Source organism: Oncorhynchus mykiss, chromosome 21, assembly GCF_057628025.1.
Source record: "Oncorhynchus mykiss isolate SJ-2025 chromosome 21, ASM5762802v1, whole genome shotgun sequence".
Taxonomy (NCBI): Eukaryota; Metazoa; Chordata; class Actinopteri; order Salmoniformes; family Salmonidae; genus Oncorhynchus; species Oncorhynchus mykiss.
In genome coordinates, this window is record NC_143042.1 from 22,457,136 (window position 1) to 22,475,270 (window position 18,135).

At 42.8% G+C, this 18,135-nt stretch overlaps 1 protein-coding gene across 1 annotated transcript; it reads right to left on the minus strand.

Annotated features, from left to right (window-relative positions):
• Positions 1-3,542: 3,542 nt before the first annotated feature.
• On the minus strand, positions 3,543-12,928 carry LOC110500243 (interferon-related developmental regulator 1). The gene is made up of 11 exons (XM_021577493.3): positions 12,474-12,928; positions 10,915-11,019; positions 10,599-10,680; positions 10,216-10,340; positions 8,424-8,581; positions 8,278-8,328; positions 7,876-8,054; positions 7,531-7,639; positions 5,473-5,607; positions 5,048-5,272; positions 3,543-4,466 (listed from the first exon to the last, which is right to left on the minus strand). The coding sequence occupies exons 1-11, from the start codon at positions 12,502-12,504 to the stop codon at positions 4,380-4,382; spliced, it is 1,287 nt and encodes a 428-aa protein (XP_021433168.3). The 5' UTR covers positions 12,505-12,928; the 3' UTR covers positions 3,543-4,379.
• Positions 12,929-18,135: the final 5,207 nt, after the last annotated feature.

The following is an 18,135-nucleotide window of genomic DNA, read 5'->3' on the forward strand; positions in this document are numbered from 1 at the left end:
CGGTAGTCATTTAGCTCAGTTACCTTAGCTTTCTTGGGAACAGGAACAATGGTGGCCCTCTTGAAGCATGTGGGAACAGCAGACTGGTATAGGGATTGATTGAATATGTCCGTAAACACACCGGCCAGCTGGTCTGCGCATGCTCTGAGGGCGCGGCTGGGGATGCCATCTGGGCCTGCAGCCTTGCGAGGGTTAACACGTTTAAATGTCTTACTCACCTCGGCTGCAGTGAAGGAGAGACCGCATGTTTTCGTTGCAGGCCGTGTCAGTGGCACTGTATTGTCCTCAAAGCGGGCAAAAAAGTTATTTAGTCTGCCTGGGAGCAAGACATCCTGGTCCGTGACTGGGCTGGGTTTCTTCCTGTAGTCCGTGATTGACTGTAGACCCTGCCACATGCCTCTTGTGTCTGAGCCGTTGAATTGAGATTCTACTTTGTCTCTGTACTGGCGCTTAGCTTGTTTGATAGCCTTGCGGAGGGAATAGCTGCACTGTTTGTATTCGGTCATGTTACCAGACACCTTGCCCTGATTAAAAGCAGTGGTTCGCGCTTTCAGTTTCACACGAATGCTGCCATCAATCCACGGTTTCTGGTTAGGGAATGTTTTAATCGTTGCTATGGGAACGACATCTTCAACGCACGTTCTAATGAACTCGCACACCGAATCAGCGTATTCGTCAATGTTGTTATCTGACGCAATACGAAACATCTCCCAGTCCACGTGATGGAAGCAGTCTTGGAGTGTGGAGTCAGCTTGGTCGGACCAGCGTTGGACAGACCTCAGCGTGGGAGCCTCTTGTTTTAGTTTCTGTCTGTAGGCAGGGATCAACAAAATGGAGTCGTGGTCAGCTTTTCCGAAAGGGGGGCGGGGCAGGGCCTTATATGCGTCGCGGAAGTTAGAGTAACAATGGTCCAAGGTCTTTCCTCCCCTGGTTGCGCAATCGATATGCTGATAAAATTTGGGGAGTCTTGTTTTCAGATTAGCCTTGTTAAAATCCCCAGCTACAATGAATGCAGCCTCCGGATAAATTGTTTCCAGTTTGCAGAGAGTTAAATAAAGTTCGTTCAGAGCCATCGATGTGTCTGCTTGGGGGGGGATATATACGGCTGTGATTATAATCGAAGAGAATTCTCTTGGTAGATAATGCGGTCTACATTTGATTGTGAGGAATTCTAAATCAGGTGAACAGAAGGATTTGAGTTCCTGTATGTTTCTTTCATCGCACCATGTCACGTTAGTCATAAGGCATACGCCCCCGCCCCTCTTTTTACCAGAAAGATGTTTTTCCTGTCTGCGCGATGCGTGGAGAAACCTGTTGGCTGCACCGCTTCGGATAGCGTCTCTCCAGTAAGCCACGTTTCCGTGAAGCAAAGAACGTTACAGTCTCTGATGTCCCTCTGGAATGCTACCCTTGCTCGGATTTCATCAACCTTGTTGTCAAGAGACTGGACATTGGCAAGAAGAATGCTAGGGAGTGGTGCGCGCTGCGCCCGTCTCCGGAGTCTGACCAGAAGACCGCCTCGTTTCCCTCTCTTTCGGAGTCGTTTTTTTGGGTCGCTGCATAGGATCCACTCCGTTGTCCTGTTTGTAAGGCAGAACACAGGATCCGCGTCGCGAAAAACATATTCTTGGTCGTACTGATGGTGAGTTGATGCTGATCTTATATTCAGTAGTTCTTCTCGACTGTATGTAATGAAACCTAAGATGACCTGGGGTACTAATGTAAGAAATAACACGTAAAAAAACAAAAAACTGCATAGTTTCCTAGGAACGCGAAGCGAGGCGGCCATCTCTGTCGGCGCCGGAAGTAGCCATCTGGAGGTCCGACGGACGAATCTGGGTTAGGCGGATGCCAGGAGAACGCTACCTGCCTGAATGCATAGTGCCAACTGTAAAGTTTGGTGGATGAGGAATAATGGTCTGGGGCTGATTTTCATGGTTTAGGCTCCTTAGTTCCAGTGATGGGAAACAATGACATTCTATACAATTATGCGCTTCCAACTTTGTGGTAACAGTTTGGGGAAGCCCTTTCCTGTTTCAGCATGACTATGCCCCCATGCACAAAGCAAGGTCCATACAGAAATGGTTTGCGAAGATCGGTGTGGAAGAAGTTGACTGGCCTCAATCCCATCGAATACCCATGGGATGAATTGGAACACCGACTGTAAGCCAGGCCTAATCACCCAACATCAGTGCCCAACCTCAGTAAGGCTCTTGAGGCTGGATGGAAGCAAGTCCCTGCAGCAATGTTCCAACATCTGGTAGAAAGCCTTCCCAGAAGAGTGGAGGCTTTTATAGTACCAAAAGGGGGACCAACTCCATATCAATGCCCATGATTTTGGAATGAGATGTTTGACCAACTGGGTGTCCACATACTTTTAGTCAGGTAGAGTAACTACTATATGGTACCTATGTTAGCATGTTCACATTTCCCATCCAAATCATCTATAAATAACTTGAGTCACAGAGTAGATTTTATACTTTAGTTGATTTGGACATGAAGCACAAAATGCTTCCATTGGTGCAAATATGTCATTATGCAATTCGGTTGATCTATCCCTTAAAGCTAGAATCCTTAGTTGCTACATCAATTTTTGGACTTATAAATTAATACATACACGTAACGCCTCATGACCTTAGTTCAACTATCGTTGAACCCAAAATAAGCTTGTTTTACTCCGTTTGTAAACAAACACTTTATAACCTCGAAAAATGGTGAAAACTATACGTTTGATATCATGCATGGTCAGTCAGTCCTTGCATCCATAACTCTGAATTTGAGAGTGGTTACATTTCTCGGTAACACTATTTTGGTAGTCCGTCTTGATCAGTAGCAGTTCAGCGATCTACTTACCCTAACGATGGCCGAACCAAATATTGTGGCCCATTCCTCATCTTTTTTTACCAAAACAGAGGCGGGTGATCACTTTATGGTTTTAATTAAGGACTCCATAACTCGTATTTTTTATTCGATAGCAGGTATTTGGGGCCCAAACTCCAGAGAAGCAGGGACGTTCTTGGTTGTTTGACTAGTTACCGAATCATGCATCTCTGCTGTGCTGCAGTGTAGCGTTAAGTTTTCTACGAAAATAAAACAGGCATACTTGTGGGAAAGAACATCAAGTACTGTAATGCTAATATCTTCTTCCCCTGTCCTTTCCTCACTCAGCTTGCACAAGAACATCTCTCTGGAGGACCCATTTTACAACCATATGCACAAACTGCAACATTCTCTGAAAAAACAGGTTTAGATGGACACATTGACAACTACACATTTCCAAAGCAACTGTAAAGCAGTTCCTCTTCCTCAAATGTGAAATCAGCTTCCAGGAAAAGCTGAGACTAGGTTAAATTAACCAGAAATCCATTTGGTTGACTGGCAATTGGTTTCTTCTATTCCATTCACTTTGTGCGCATCTGATAGATTACATAATGACATACTTCCGCTCAATATGCTACTTACCCTCTCACTGGTCTGAAGGCTGGCCATAAACAATGATTGACCTGGAGATAAGTACTGAAGCGCAAGAAATGCACATTGAGACTGGTCCATAAGTATTTATTTGGGTTTCTCACTTCCCCAATAGACCTACTAAAATACAGTGAGTGTACAAAACATTGACACAATCTTTACATGACAGATGATACCTTAGTGATGGCACTTGTTAAATCTACTTCAAATCAGTGTAGATGAAGGATTTTTAAGCCTTGAGATGTGGATTGTGTATGTGTGCCATTCAGAGGACGAACAGGCAAGACATATTTAAATGCCTTTGAACAGGGTATGGCAGGTGGTGCCAAACACGCCGGTTTGTGTCAAGAAATTCAACACTGCTGGGTTTTACACACCGTTTCCCCACCATGTGTATCAGGAATGGTCCACCAACCAACTTGACAACTGTGGTAAGCATTGGAGTCAACATGAGCCAGCATCCCTTTGGAACACCCGACACCTTGTAGTCCATGCCCCGACAAATTGAGGCTCTTCTGAGGGCAAGGGGGTGACTCAATATTAGCAAGGGGTTGCTAATGTTTGGTATACACAGTGTATAACAAAATACGTCAGGATTCAGGGGTCCATAGGAAATGTTAACCAATTAGTGCATTTTCAAATAATACATTAATGTTAAAATGGACCACAAACAAAAACAGAGCAACAAGGTCTACATCTCACATGACACTTTATTCCCTACATAGACACTCTGGCTAAAATTGGTGCACTGGCAAGTTCATATGGGGAATTAAGGCATCACTTGAGACAGACATGATTACTCATATTTACAAATACCAACCACTTGACCATTGGATAAATTAAGGATAGTAACAGTGATATTCAAGATTGTTAATAAAAAAAAAAATTAAAAAAAGAGGTCCGACCCATTAAAACTCCCCGACGTCAACCCTCTTGTCTCTGAACTTGTTCCTGGCCTTTGTCCGAGCCTTGAATGCAGCTGCGTTGTAGAGATGCTGGAAAAGACCGCAACGTGAACACAATAAGAGACCGGTTCTTTTTTTTTTTTTTGCACTGGAAGTATATCCATGCGAATGTCATGCCAATAACACATTTCAAATGTAAAATGGATAAATAATTAAACGCAATGAGTCCATTTGGACTCCTAGACCATTTTCGATATTGTGCGTTTCAGCTACTGACTGCTGGGTTGTACCTTTGGATTCATCTAGTTCTCCTAGATCCGTTGGTCTGTGTGGTTAACGGAGGGGTGGGGTGAGCTAGAGCTGTGTTTGCGAGACAAGGGCGGATCCCGAAGGGGCTAGGTCTTTACAGACTGGTTGGAGCTACTGTTAATGTCAAATTGTTTTTTTTTTAATGTACTTGTAGACCTGGTTGTCCTGAAAATAAAAACATTTCATTGGGAGGCTAAATATAAAGGCTGGATAAATTTTGATCAATGAAAAGATGATTTTTGGATGGAGTCTCAAGACTGGTTCATTGAAAGAAAATACACTTGTGACCTTTTTAAAAACATTAGTCGCGTTAAATTAGCCATCAAAGAAAGAAAAGCATGCAGTCTAGTAAGGATAATTACCCTTTCGAAGCGGGAGATTTTCATGGACTTAAGTGTGGCCGTGTCAACCAGCACGGGTGGTCCCAGTTCAAACACACCACGAATAAACTCATTGGCCTGTAGGTGGTAATTCATACCAGAGCCCACAAACTCCCTGAAGGCATCGTATGTCCTCTTCCTCACCCAGCTGTCGATGGTCATACGCTCAGTGCTGAAACGAATTGTCTCAGCCTGAAAGTCCCTCTCCTAAAACACACACACACTCTGTACACTGTTCTGGTTTCTCACAAGACAACAAAATGGGTAAACGTTACTGATAACTAGATGGGTAGATTATATCAACACAGGCACACAACTCACGCCATGAATCAGCAATGAGTCATCACATGAAATTCAAGCTCTATTCCCCAGACAGTGACCTACTATTGCATAATATGCCCACTCACCTCCACAGCCTTGAGCACATCCCTGAACACAGACCTCTGCTTCCTCTTGTCAGTCTTGGCACGGTGTTTGTTGCAGTCGGTGGCCAGAGAGTTCAGCTTGTCACACTGGGGCTCCCAGTCATCATACTCAAACGCCTGAGAACATCACATCAGAGCACAGGTCAGTCATCACTAAAGAAGTGTATACAGATTAACACGCTATGCTGGCACTGCATTTCAGTCAAATTCAATTTTAAATTCAGTACAGGGTGGGGATGTGCACAGCGAAACAAAACAGACAGTATTCAAATACTTGTGTGAGTATTCATTTGAGCAAAAACTATTTATAGGTAGGTATATTTTAACTGAAAAGGCTTTGTCTAAATTAAAATATCCATGTGACATTGTTACATACAAGGTTATACCATAACACTACAAATTATACATTTTATCCAAACATATTTTTCAATGTGGATATTGGGGCGGCAGGGTAGCCTAGTGGTTAGAGCGTTGGACTAGTAACCGGAAGTTTGCAAGTTCAAATCCCAAGCTCACAAGGTCGTTCTGAAAATAAGAATTTGTTCTTAACTGACTTGCCTAGGTATTTTTATGAAATGCCCCAATAAAACAAGCACAACTGGAGCCTTCACGTATAGCTTATTGTTTATGTTAGCCATTCAAAGCAGCTAAATGTTTAGCATATGATTTAAAATAATTATAAAAGTGACTGAAATGAGAAAGAGTAGGCTACAACGCGTAACTAACAGGAAGGCCATTTCATCTGAATGGGTGTTGGGGAGAAACCGCAAAATGTTGCCTCAACTAGCTAGCTTTTCAAGGCTACTCCAGGCAAGACAGGCTAAGGCAAGGCGAAATGGAATAAATAACATTGCGACTGCTACAAGTTAGCTAGTCTTGGCTGTAGCGTCCCCATCTCTGCCGACATCTGCTCGCTCCAACCTAACCGGCACCATCGCAGCTGCAGCCTCTCCCATTTTCTTTTACATTGTAGATAAATAGAATACATTTTCTTCAAACAAAGATAAAATGACATGCTACAAACAGATGCACAAATTGCTACAGAGAAACCACTACTAAAAGGACACCAATAAGAAAAAGAGACTTCCTTGGGCCAAGAAACATGAACATTAGACTGGTGGAAATCTGTCCTTTGGGCTGATGAGTCCAAATTTTAGATTTGTGGTTCTAACCACCATGCCTTTGTGAGATGCAGAGTAGGTGAACGGATGATCTCTGCATGTATGGTTCCCACCGTGAAACTTGGAGGTGTGATGTGTGGGGGTGCTTTGCTGTTGACACTGTCTGTGATTCATTTAGAAGTCAAGGCATGGCTTCTAAACCAGCATGGCTTCCACAGCATTCTGCAGTAATACGCCATCCCATCTGGTTGGCAGTTAGTGGGACTATCATTTGTTTTTCAACGGGACAATGACCCAACACACCACCAGGATATGTAAGGGCCATTTGACCAAGAAGGAGAGTGATGAGTGCTGCATCAGATGTCCGGTGATTGTAGAGGCCAGGTCCCCAACCCAATTGCGATAATTTGGGATGAGTTGGACTGCAGACTGAAGGAAAAGCAGCAAACAAGTGCTCAGCACATGTAGGATCTCCTTCAAGACTGTTGGAAAAGCATTCCAGGTGAAGCTGGTTGAGAGAATGCCAAGAGTGTGCAAAGCTATCAACAAGGCAACGGGTGGCTACTTTAAAGAATCTAAAATACATTATGATTTGTTTAACACTTGTTACTACATGATTCCATATGTCTTCACTATTATGCTGCAATGCTGAAGATAGTAAAAAATACAAATAATAAAAAACTTAAATGAGAAGGTGGGTCCAAACTTTTGACTAGTACTGTAGATTATTTAGAATGTCCGGATATCCGACAAACTCATGATGCTATTAGAATAGTGACATTTCAACCCCCCCATCCCTAGTATACGGGGATTGAAAATCCAATGCAAGATTTGAACAGCACTTTCTAAATGAATTAAATGATTCTCCTGAATTTAAAATGGAACTGAGCCACAGACCAAAGAACAGGTGAGCACTTACAGGGTCCATATCCCTAGCCAGCTCAAACAGCAGAGCGATGGTCTCTCCCGCTGCTATCCTCATGTTGACATCATCATTCTCCAACAACCGGGGTAGTTTGGGCAGGTGCCTGACAAACATATTCCAGTCAAAAACAAGTAGAGTCTCAATTTAAGACTCCCCATCCCCATGATATTTCCTTTATCTTCGCTGGTAAGACAACTGGACAGGTAAAAACATCTCAAGCACACATTCACTATATTGTTTTGATCAGATGCATCCAATGACCTATAGGCTGAAACGGACTGCAAGTCGTGTCCCAGAGAGACTTCGAGGTTCACGTTAAGTACTTGTGCGAGTACATACTTGCGTGTGACTGCTTTGACCTGGCTGCCTGTGCAGATTGTGAGCAGCAGGGCCCAGGAGAGGAGGGCGTTGGTGTGGAGCAGGGTGGTCTGGGGGTTGAGAGAGGGGCGACTCCCATCCTCCTTCACATAGGAACGCATGAACAAACTCTCAAAGCTCTCCATGGTGGCATACACATCCTGGAGACCCAGAGAGAAAGGGGTTAGTCATTTATGTTTAACCAGGGTGAGATTGGACTATGCAGACAATTGGAGAGTAGTCTTGGTTTCTGTAGCTTGTGCCAAATGCTGAACAGAAAATGCTAAACAGAATGCCAAATTTTTCAGCAAAACAACGCATTTCCACACACACACACGCAAGCATAGAGAATATCACATTGGAACATCAAATACAGCCACATACCAGGATGTCATCTTCCACCACGAGAGTGCACAGGCCCAAACTTGTTGCGCACTATAAAAGAAAGAAAAGGCTTTCAGTAGAACTATAAAGGCCACTTCTAGCAAACCAAACTTATTTTAAATGATAGGTTCCGGGCAGATACTCACCGCTTGTCTGGTTTGGATGTTGGCCGCTCCATCCAACAGAATGTTCTTGAAAATGGGTTTGAGGGTCTTGAACACCTCCTCGCTCTCAACGCCTGAGCCCAGCTGAATACACAGCAGACAGGCCAGGGAGGCTGCTGCACACTGCTCCTGTCCTTTACCTGGGAGAGGGATTTGATTTATTAGGATCCCCATTAGCAACAGCTAGTCTTACTGGGGTCTGACAAAAAAAAAATACATTACAGACAAAAGATTTTACATACATTAACATGTAGTGTGCGCGCATCAATCAGTTCCATATACACACAAGTAGGTCACATGGGGGAGAGGCATTGTATTTGTTTCTTGAAACCAGGTTTGCTGTTCACTTGCGCAATATAAGATGGGCGTTCCATGCACTCATGGCTCTGTATAATACTGTACATTACCTTGAATTTGTTCTGGACCTGGGGACTGAAAAGACCCTTGGTGGCATGTCTGGTGGGGTAAGTGTGAGTTTAAGTTGACTACGCAAATCATTTGGAATTTCAAACACATTGTTTAAAAAAAAAAAACAAGTGACCAAGTCAGTCTTTCCTCAACTCGTAGCCAAGAGAGACTGGCATGCGGTGTCCCTAAACCGGGTCAGTTGTTGCTCAATATGCAATTAGGTGACTAGAATGACGTTGGAAACGGACAACTTTCCGGGACATAGACATGTCTTATATGGGCAGAATGCAGTTAAATTAACAATAATTTAATCTGTGTCCAATTTACAGTAGCCATTAGTGAAAAAAATACCATGCCATTGTTTGAGGATGGTGCACAACAACAACACTTATCACAGAACTTGGTTTCATACATTCACCTCTAAAGGTAAATAATGTACTTACATTCAGTAATCTTGCTCTGATTTGTCATCCTGGGGGTCCCAGAGATAAAATGTAGCGTAGTTTTGTTTGATAAAATCTATTTTTAATATTCAAATGTAGGAACTGGGTTCTACAGTTTGACCCCACTGCAGTCTCTGGCGCCACACCCACCCCGCCATCTAGATGTGTTACGGTTAGTATCTTTTCTGTAGGGAAGCTAATGATCCATCTTGTATTTCATTCCTGGGAGTTCGTAAACATAATTTTTTTTTACCATAGCATTTTTTCGTATGATCTCTATAGTTATGTACTCAAATGTATAAATTGACCAATTTATACAAGACTTGATACAAAATGTGATGCAGTGATGTAATTCTTCACTGGATCTGTCTGAAACTTTGCACAAATTGCTGCCATCTTGTGGACAACATCTAAATTACACCTAGAATCCTACATCACTGTCTGGCCTTTCTCTTGTATTTCAAAGATGCAAAAAAGAAAAACACCTGTTTGTTTTATGTTACCAGAGCTAATGTGTTATATTCTCCTACATCAATTTCACATTTCCAAAAACTTCAGTGTTTCCTTTCAAATGGTATCAAGAACATGCATATCCTTGCTTCAGGTCCTGAGCTACAGGCAGTTAAATTTGTTTTTTTAAATCTAACAATTTGCTAAGCCCTCGTAGCAAGCTGATAGGTCTGCTTTACTACTCTTGGGTACAGGAATGACTTTGCCTTCCCTCCAGGCCTGAGGACAAAGACTTTATTCTAGGCTCAGATTAAAGATATGACATATGAGTGGCTAGAGTCAACTACCATTATCAGTAACTTTAAGGGGGTTATAGTAACTGCTGAAAACTCAATACTACAATGTTGCTGTATTGGTATTTGGTGAATATAACACATGACTTGGTGAAAGACTGAAAGCCTGTAGTAGCTAACCTTTCTTGAGACAGCGCTCAATGCTGTCGGTGATGGTCATCCTCCTGTCTGAAATGAACTCGTACAGGATCCTAGTTGCCATGGCAGCCTTCAGCCCATCCAGAGCTCCTTGTCTGGTCTTGGCACTGTCAATGAGGTAGAACAGTAAAAGATGTAGGCCTAGTGTTTGAAGTAGCTTATGTAACATCTACACAATTCAGTTTTCAGCAGCAATCTTATGAATGGAAAGGTTGATGTCTTGTTGCATTGTGTTCATTAGTTAACATCTCAGGTTCTGTCGATCCAGTTCTAGGCCTATGCGATCTGGTTCCACATCTTCTGAAAGCGATACAGCTAACAGAAATAGCAGGTAGACCAGTTTCCCCACAGTGGTTTAGACTTGCCTCTTATCCACAGCGCTGTCAATGAAAACATTCAGCTTGTACTGTAAATCCTCCTGGGCTGTCTCCTCACCTGTTTCCCCTCCTACACATAGGAAGATGAATACAATATACCATGAGAAATACAGAATTGTACTATGCTATTCCCCTAGTAGTTCGTATTCTTTGAACCATTTAAGATAGAAACATAAAAAGGCTGTATGACATTAATCACAACTTCACAGGTCAATTGTTACAGCGCTTTTTAAATGTATTTTTTACTTGCCCTTTGTTGCTTTATGAATGGGACACAGGCAAGCGCGTGCACACGATCACATACCTTCGTCTGCCACACTCATGGCATCACTGAAGCTGCTGCAGTGGCTGAGGGTCTCGATGGAGGCATCCTCATCGCTGAAAGGTTGCACAGCTCCATGAGGCCCCCCTAAAACAATTACATGACCCCCCCCCCAAAAAAAAATCATTCATAGTCATGGTACAATGTGTGCATTCTACTCTGGGGGTTTAACCAGTACACATCCATGCAAGCACAATGTAGAACTTTAAATGCAATTATTTGACAGAACAAAAGCCATATTGCTACTCTTATGGGATATGCACTTGATATTTTCTCCCTCAAAGTCAAGGGCTCCCTAAAGCCCCTTAAGTGGGTAGCTGGCCAGGCAGTGACAGAATCTAAACCCAGCGGGTGCAGCTTATTATGTTAAGTCTGTTCCCATCTAAGAGGAAGGGACACAAGGTCTGCTCTGCACATGTGTAAAAGTGACCATGTTCACGTGGCAATCCATTGCTTCCTTCTCAGACCATAGCACTGAACAGACAATTCTGGGGGAAAAAAAGTAGACTAACATGATCCTGATTTATATCAATGCTGGCCCTATAACGTGTGACAGCTATGTAGCTAGCTTGTTGTAATGTGAATAACGGGTTAGCTAGCTAATCCAGCGAGTGTTATATAACATTGAGGGGATTGGATGAATCTGTCCCGGTCAAGCGTGTTTTACACCGGGTGAAAGTTGCTAGCATTCGTTTTGAGCCAGGTGCCCCGTTCAAAGTCCACGGCGAAGTCGTCACAAAACAAAAGTTAGGTAGGCGCGTGCAGTAATGAGTAGTATTCGGTGTTCTCGCATGCAAAGGTGAATGCTTTTGATATCTGCCTTCCAATGAAAGCTGGTTAATTTCAAACGTATTTTATGGAAAAGCATGTTGTACGTTTCTGGATGATCCACCATGCTGCCTTGTTGACAGCATGACCAACCCGCGTAAATGGAGTTGGTCGATTTGAGAAGTGCGCTCCTCCCTCACAGTTTTTGACCGTTAACGTCACGGGCCATAGGACGGTGCCCTGCGGCTCAGCATAATCGAAGCCGCCCATTATTTGACTTGATTGGCTGCCGACCTCACTCAACTGTTGTGGCGTCCTTCCAACTAAAGTTATTGTACTGAAACAACCATCCCTTTGCAGGAAGGAAGTCCAGGAGAACTCGCTAAAAACGAACACACACGACTAACACTGGCAAACTGACGTTAGTTGCTAGGTAACAAATTAGTTTCAAAAGTCAATCTAAAAATAATGTAATCGCGGTATTGGGTGTAATTTCTATAATCACAATACTTATACAATGTCGGCAAACAACATGATATTGATCGTTGAAGTTAATTACAATTATTTTAAGAGAAAGCGAGAGTTATGTCTGAAACCTCTTGGCCTGATGTCAACATAGGCAATGATGCCACTTTTGTAGTCCTGTCAGACATGTACTTGTCGTTAATCTCAACACGCTTTAAGAATGCACAGAACTACAATTCCTACAATGCATAAAACTCAAAACCACGAGAGTAGGCCAAAATCAACCCGGTCTGTAGCGATTTACTTACCCCTGGAACTCCTCTTCCTGGACCTTGGCATTTTCGTGCAGAAATATGAGAATATGAGCTAAAATAAATCAGCCGACACACGACCAGTTTTTATTAAACTGTATCATAAATTGACAATCTTTCCGTGGCACGGTAGAGAGAAAGGAATTAAAAGCGATCCTGGAGAAAGACTGTGGGCGAAGAAGATACATTTTTCCTCGGGAAAAAAAATAGGGCTGCGTTAATGTCGCGAGGTTCTAAGAATTGATATGACCAACGTCACATGATCAAACATGGGTTTACCCCTACACCAACGACCAATCATGTTGCATAAGTGTATGACGCATTGTGATTGGGATCTCTTTGCTGTCTGTGGGTCATGTTCTCTGTGGTCATGTTCTTTGACAGCCTCACGAGAGTGCTGCTACCCTGTCCACAAAAGCCCTGCTGTATCGGTCGTTGCTATTCGGAATCCTTTGGACGTCCAATTCTGACGTCACCATATCGAAGTTGAAAATGGTTAGGGTTACTAAGGTTATGTAATAGTTAAGGTTAGGGTTTATGATGAATAATGGTAAAACATTAAATAGGGTTTAGGGTAGGGATGTCCCAAGGATGCCAGATAGCACTAACCCTGCTGTATCCCTGGCCTAAAATACACAGTGGTGAGGTCTTCTGACTGGGTGGACAATGATGTATATAAAGAAGTGGAGGCTGCTGATGGGAGGATGGCTAATAATAATGTCTGGAACAGAGCAAATGGAATGGGATCAAACACATGGTAACCATGTTTCCAAGATGACGTAGCAGTCGGACGTCTGTTTTGTCTTGTCCCGTCACGTCCCGTGCATATACAGTTGAAGTCGGAAGTTTACATACACCTTAGCCAAATACCTTTAAACTCAGTTTTTCACAATTCCTGACATTTAATCCTAGTAAAAATGCCTTGTCTTAGGTTAGTTAGGATCACCACTTTATTTTAAGAATGTGAAATGTTAGAATAATAATAGAGAGATGTATTTATTTCAGCTTTTATTTCTTTCATCACTTTCCCAGCTTCTACTTAAAAAAAAAAACACCCTTCCAGAAACAAGTCTCTCACAGTTGCCGCTTGTTATAGACCTCTTCAGCCCCTAGCTGTGCCCTGGACATCATATGTGAATTGATTGTCCCCCATCTATTTTCAGAGTTCGTACTGTTAGGTGACCTAAACTGGGACATGCTTAACACCCCGGCCATCCTACAATCTAAGCTAGATGCCCTCAATCTCACACAAATTATCAAGGAACCTACCAGGTACAAGCCTACATCCGCAACCATGTGCACCCTCTTAGATATCATCCTGACCAACCTGCCCTCTAAATACACCTCACTGTCTTCAACCAGGATCTCAGCGATGCCTCATTGCCTGCGTGCGTAATGGGTCCACGGTCAAACGACCACCCCTAGTCATTGTCAAACGCTCACTAAAACACTTCAGCAAGCAGGCCTTTCTAATCGACCTGGCCCGGGCATCCTGGAAGGATATTGACCTCCTCCCATCAGTAGAGGATGCCTGGTTGCTCTTTAAAAGTGCTTTCTCACCATCTAAAATAAGCATGCCCCATTCAAAAAAATGTAGAACAAGGAACAGATATAGCCCTTGGTTCACCCCAGACTTGACTGCCCTTGACCAGCACAAAAACATCCTGTGGCATTCTGCATTAGCATCGAATAGCCCCCGTGATATGCAACTTTTCAAGGAAGTCCGGAACCAATATACTCAGTCAGTTAGGGAAGCAAAGGCTAGCTTTTTCAAACTGAAATTTGCATCCTGTAGCACTAATTCCAAAAAGTTTTGGGACACCATAAAGTCCATGGAGAATAAGAGCACCTCCTCCCAGTTGCCCACTGCACTGACGATAGGAAACACTGTCACCACCGATAAATCTACAATAATCAATCATTTCAATATCAATGATGTCGCTCTTGCTGCTGGTGATTCTCTGATCCACCTCTACGCAGACGACACCATTCTGTATACATCTAGCCCTTCTTTGGACACTGTGCTAACAAACTGCTAAATGAGCTTCAATGCCATACATCACTTCTTCTGTGGCCTCCAACTGCTTTTAAATGCTAGTAAAACTAAGTGCATGCTCTTCAACCGATTGCTGCCCGCACCCTCCCGCCCAACTAGCATCACTACTCTGGATGGTTCTGACTTAGAATATGTGAACAACTACAAATACCTAGGTGTCTGGTTAGATTGTAAACTTTCCTTTCAGACTCACATTAAGCATCTCCAATCTAAAATTAAATCTCGAATCAGCTTTCTATTTCACAACAAAGCCTCCTTCACTCATGCTGCCAAACATACCCTCGTAAAACGAACTATCCTACCGATCCTTGACTTTGGCAATGTCATGTACAAAATAGCCTCCAACACTCTACTCAGCAAACTGGATGTGGTCTATCACAGTGCCATTCGTTTTTGTCACCAAAGCCCCATATATTACCCACCACTGCGACCTGTATGCTCTTGTTGGCTGGCCCTCACTACATATTCATCGCCAAAACCACTGGCTCCAGGTCATCTATAAGTCTTTGCTAGGTAAAGTCCTGCCTTATCTCAGCTCACTGGTCACCATAGCAACACCCACCTGTAGCAAGCGCTCCAGCAGGTATATTGCACTGGTCATCCCCAAAGCCAACACTTACTTTGGCCGCCTTTCCTTCCAGTTCTCTGCTGCCAATGACTGGAACGAATTGCTAAAATCCCTGAAGCTGGAGTCTCTAACTTTAAGCATCAGCTGTCAGAGCAGGTTACCGATCACTGTACCTGTACACAGCCAATCTGTAAATAGCACACCCAACTACCTCATCCCCATATTGTTACTTATCCTCTTGCTCTTTTGCATCCCAGTATCTCTACTTGCACATCATCATCTGCACATCTGTCACTCCAGTGTTAATGCTAAATTGTAATTATTTTGCCTCTATGGCCTATTTATTGCCTTACCTCTCTACTCTCTCTTTTATACATTTTGGAGCGTGCATCTTAATGGAACCCCAAATTACATCTTATGACTTTTTGACCACGTTGTCTGTTGTTGGCGTGTTTAATTAAAAAAATATGTTTTGCAACTGGTGTGTGGGATGTTTAAACAAAATATTTTATATCAAAGAACCAGAGCTCAAACACTCTATAGCAGGGTCACAGCCAAGTATACAGTGCCTTGCGAAAGCATTCGGCCCCCTTGAACTTTGCGACCTTTTGCCACATTTCAGGCTTCAAACATCAAGATATAAAACTGTATTTTTTTGTGAAGAATCAACAACAAGTGGGACACAATCATGAAGTGGAACGACATTTATTGGATATTTCAAACTTTTTTAACAAATCAAAAACTGAAAAATTGGGCGTGCAAAATTATTCAGCCCCCTTAAGTTAATACTTTGTAGCGCCACCTTTTGCTGCGATTACAGCTGTAAGTCGCTTGGGTTGTCTCTATCAGTTTTGCACATCGAGAGACTTTTTCCCATTCCTCCTTGCAAAACAGCTCGAGCTCAGTGAGGTTGGATGGAGAGCATTTGTGAACAGCAGTTTTCAGTTCTTTCCACAGATTCTCGATTGGATTCAGGTCTTGACTTTGACTTGGCCATTCTAACACCTGGATATGTTTATTTTTGAACCATTCCATTGTAGATTTTGCTTTATGTTTTGGATCATTGTCTTGTTGGAAGACAAATCTCCGTCCCAGTCTCAGGTCTTTTGTAGACTCCATCAGGTTTTCTTCCAGAATGGTCCTGTATTTGGCTCCATCCATCTTCCCATCAATTTTAACCATCTTCCCTGTCCCTGCTGAAGATAAGCAGGCCCAAACCATGATGCTGCCACCACCATGTTTGACAGTGGGGATGGTGTGTTCAGCTGTGTTGCTTTTACGCCAAACATAACGTTTTGCATTGTTGCCAAAAAGTTCAATTTTGGTTTCATCTGACCAGAGCACCTTCTTCCACATGTTTGGTGTGTCTCCCAGGTGGCTTGTGGCAAACTTTAAACAACACTTTTTATGGATATCTTTAAGAAATGGCTTTCTTCTTGCCACTCTTCCATAAAGGCCAGATTTGTGCAATACACGACTGATTGTTGTCCTATGGACAGAGTCTCCCTCCTCAGCTGTAGATCTCTGCAGTTCATCCAGAGTGATCATGGGCCTCTTGGCTGCATCTCTGATCAGTCTTCTCCTTGTATGAGCTGAAAGTTTAGAGGGACGGCCAGGTCTTGGTAGATTTGCAGTGGTCTGATACTCCTTCCATTTCAATATTATCGTTTGCACAGTGCTCCTTGGGATGTTTAAAGCTTGGGAAATCTTTTTGTATCCAAATCCGGCTTTAAACTTCTTCACAACAGTATCTCGGACCTGCCTGGTGCGTTCCTTGTTCTTCATGATGCTCTCTGCGCTTTTAACGGACCTCTGAGACTATCACAGTGCAGGTGCATTTATACGGAGACTTGATTACACACAGGTGGATTGTATTTATCATCATTAGTCATTTAGGTCAACATTGGATCATTCAGAGATCCTCACTGAACTTCTGGAGAGAGTTTGCTGCACTGAAAGTAAAGGGGCTGACTAATTTTGCACGCCCAATTTTTCAGTTTTTGATTTGTTAAAAAAGTTTGAAATATCCAATAAATGTCGTTCCACTTCCTGATTGTGTCCCACTTGTTGTTGATTCTTCACAAAAAAATACAGTTTTATATCTTGATGTTTGAAGCCTGAAATGTGGCAAAAGGTCGCAAAGTTCAAGGGGGCCGAATACTTTCGCAAGGCACTGTAATGAAATAAAATAATTAGAATTTCAGAATATGGAACAAGTCCCCCCCTGACCCCCAGTTGTAGTTGCACCCCTGTGCTAAACTGTGCAGAAACCACACAAAATCTAATTGGGTAATCATGAAAGGGTTGGTGACCATAAAATACCTATATTCATATTCTATCGACCGTTAGGCCTATGTAAAACGGGTTGATTGCACTTACCAGCCAGATGTCTTATTCACCATTGATCTCTGACTGTATCACTGGTTGAAGATAAGTAGTACTTCAATCGCCCAGAACCCATGCTACATACACTAAAGCAGGAGTGTCACTTTGGTTTTAGAAGTTGAGGGGACATGACCTGCCGGGGAGTCAGGGGGTCCTCCCCCATAATTAAAAAAGCTAATTTCCTGCATTTTTAAACAATCCAATATGCCTTCTCCATGTAGAACAAAAACTAAGCAACAATGCCGACAGTCATCAAGCTAGGTAAGATATCATTATTAAATATGTTTAACCTTTCTAGGGTAAGTGGGATGGTAGCGTCCCACCTGGCCAACATCCAGTGAAATTGCAGCGCGAAATTCAAAAATACTAAATTCAAATATTTAACATTCTTGAAAATATATGTGTTATACATCAAAATAAAGCTTAACTTCTTGTTAATCCAGCAGCCGTGTCAGATTTCAAAAAGGCTTTATGGCGAAAGAAAGCCATACGATTAGGACAGCGTGCCACATACAAGCACATGAAAATCATATTTCAACCAGGCAGGTGCGACACAAAAGTCAGAAATAGCGATATGAAAAATGCCTTACCTTTGACGATCTTCTTCTGTTGGTACTCCAAAAGGTCCCAGTTACATCACAAATGGTCAT

Coding starts and splice junctions, on each gene's coding strand:
- LOC110500243 (XM_021577493.3), bottom strand. CDS start 12,504: ATGCCAAGGTCCAGGAAGAGGAGTTCCAGGG. Junction 8,582..10,215: donor TGAGCGCTGTCTCAAGAAAG/GTTAGCTACTAC, acceptor TCCCTCTCCCAG/GTAAAGGACAGGAGCAGTGT. Junction 4,467..5,047: donor AAATCTCCCGCTTCGAAAGG/GTAATTATCCTT, acceptor GGTCTTTTCCAG/CATCTCTACAACGCAGCTGC.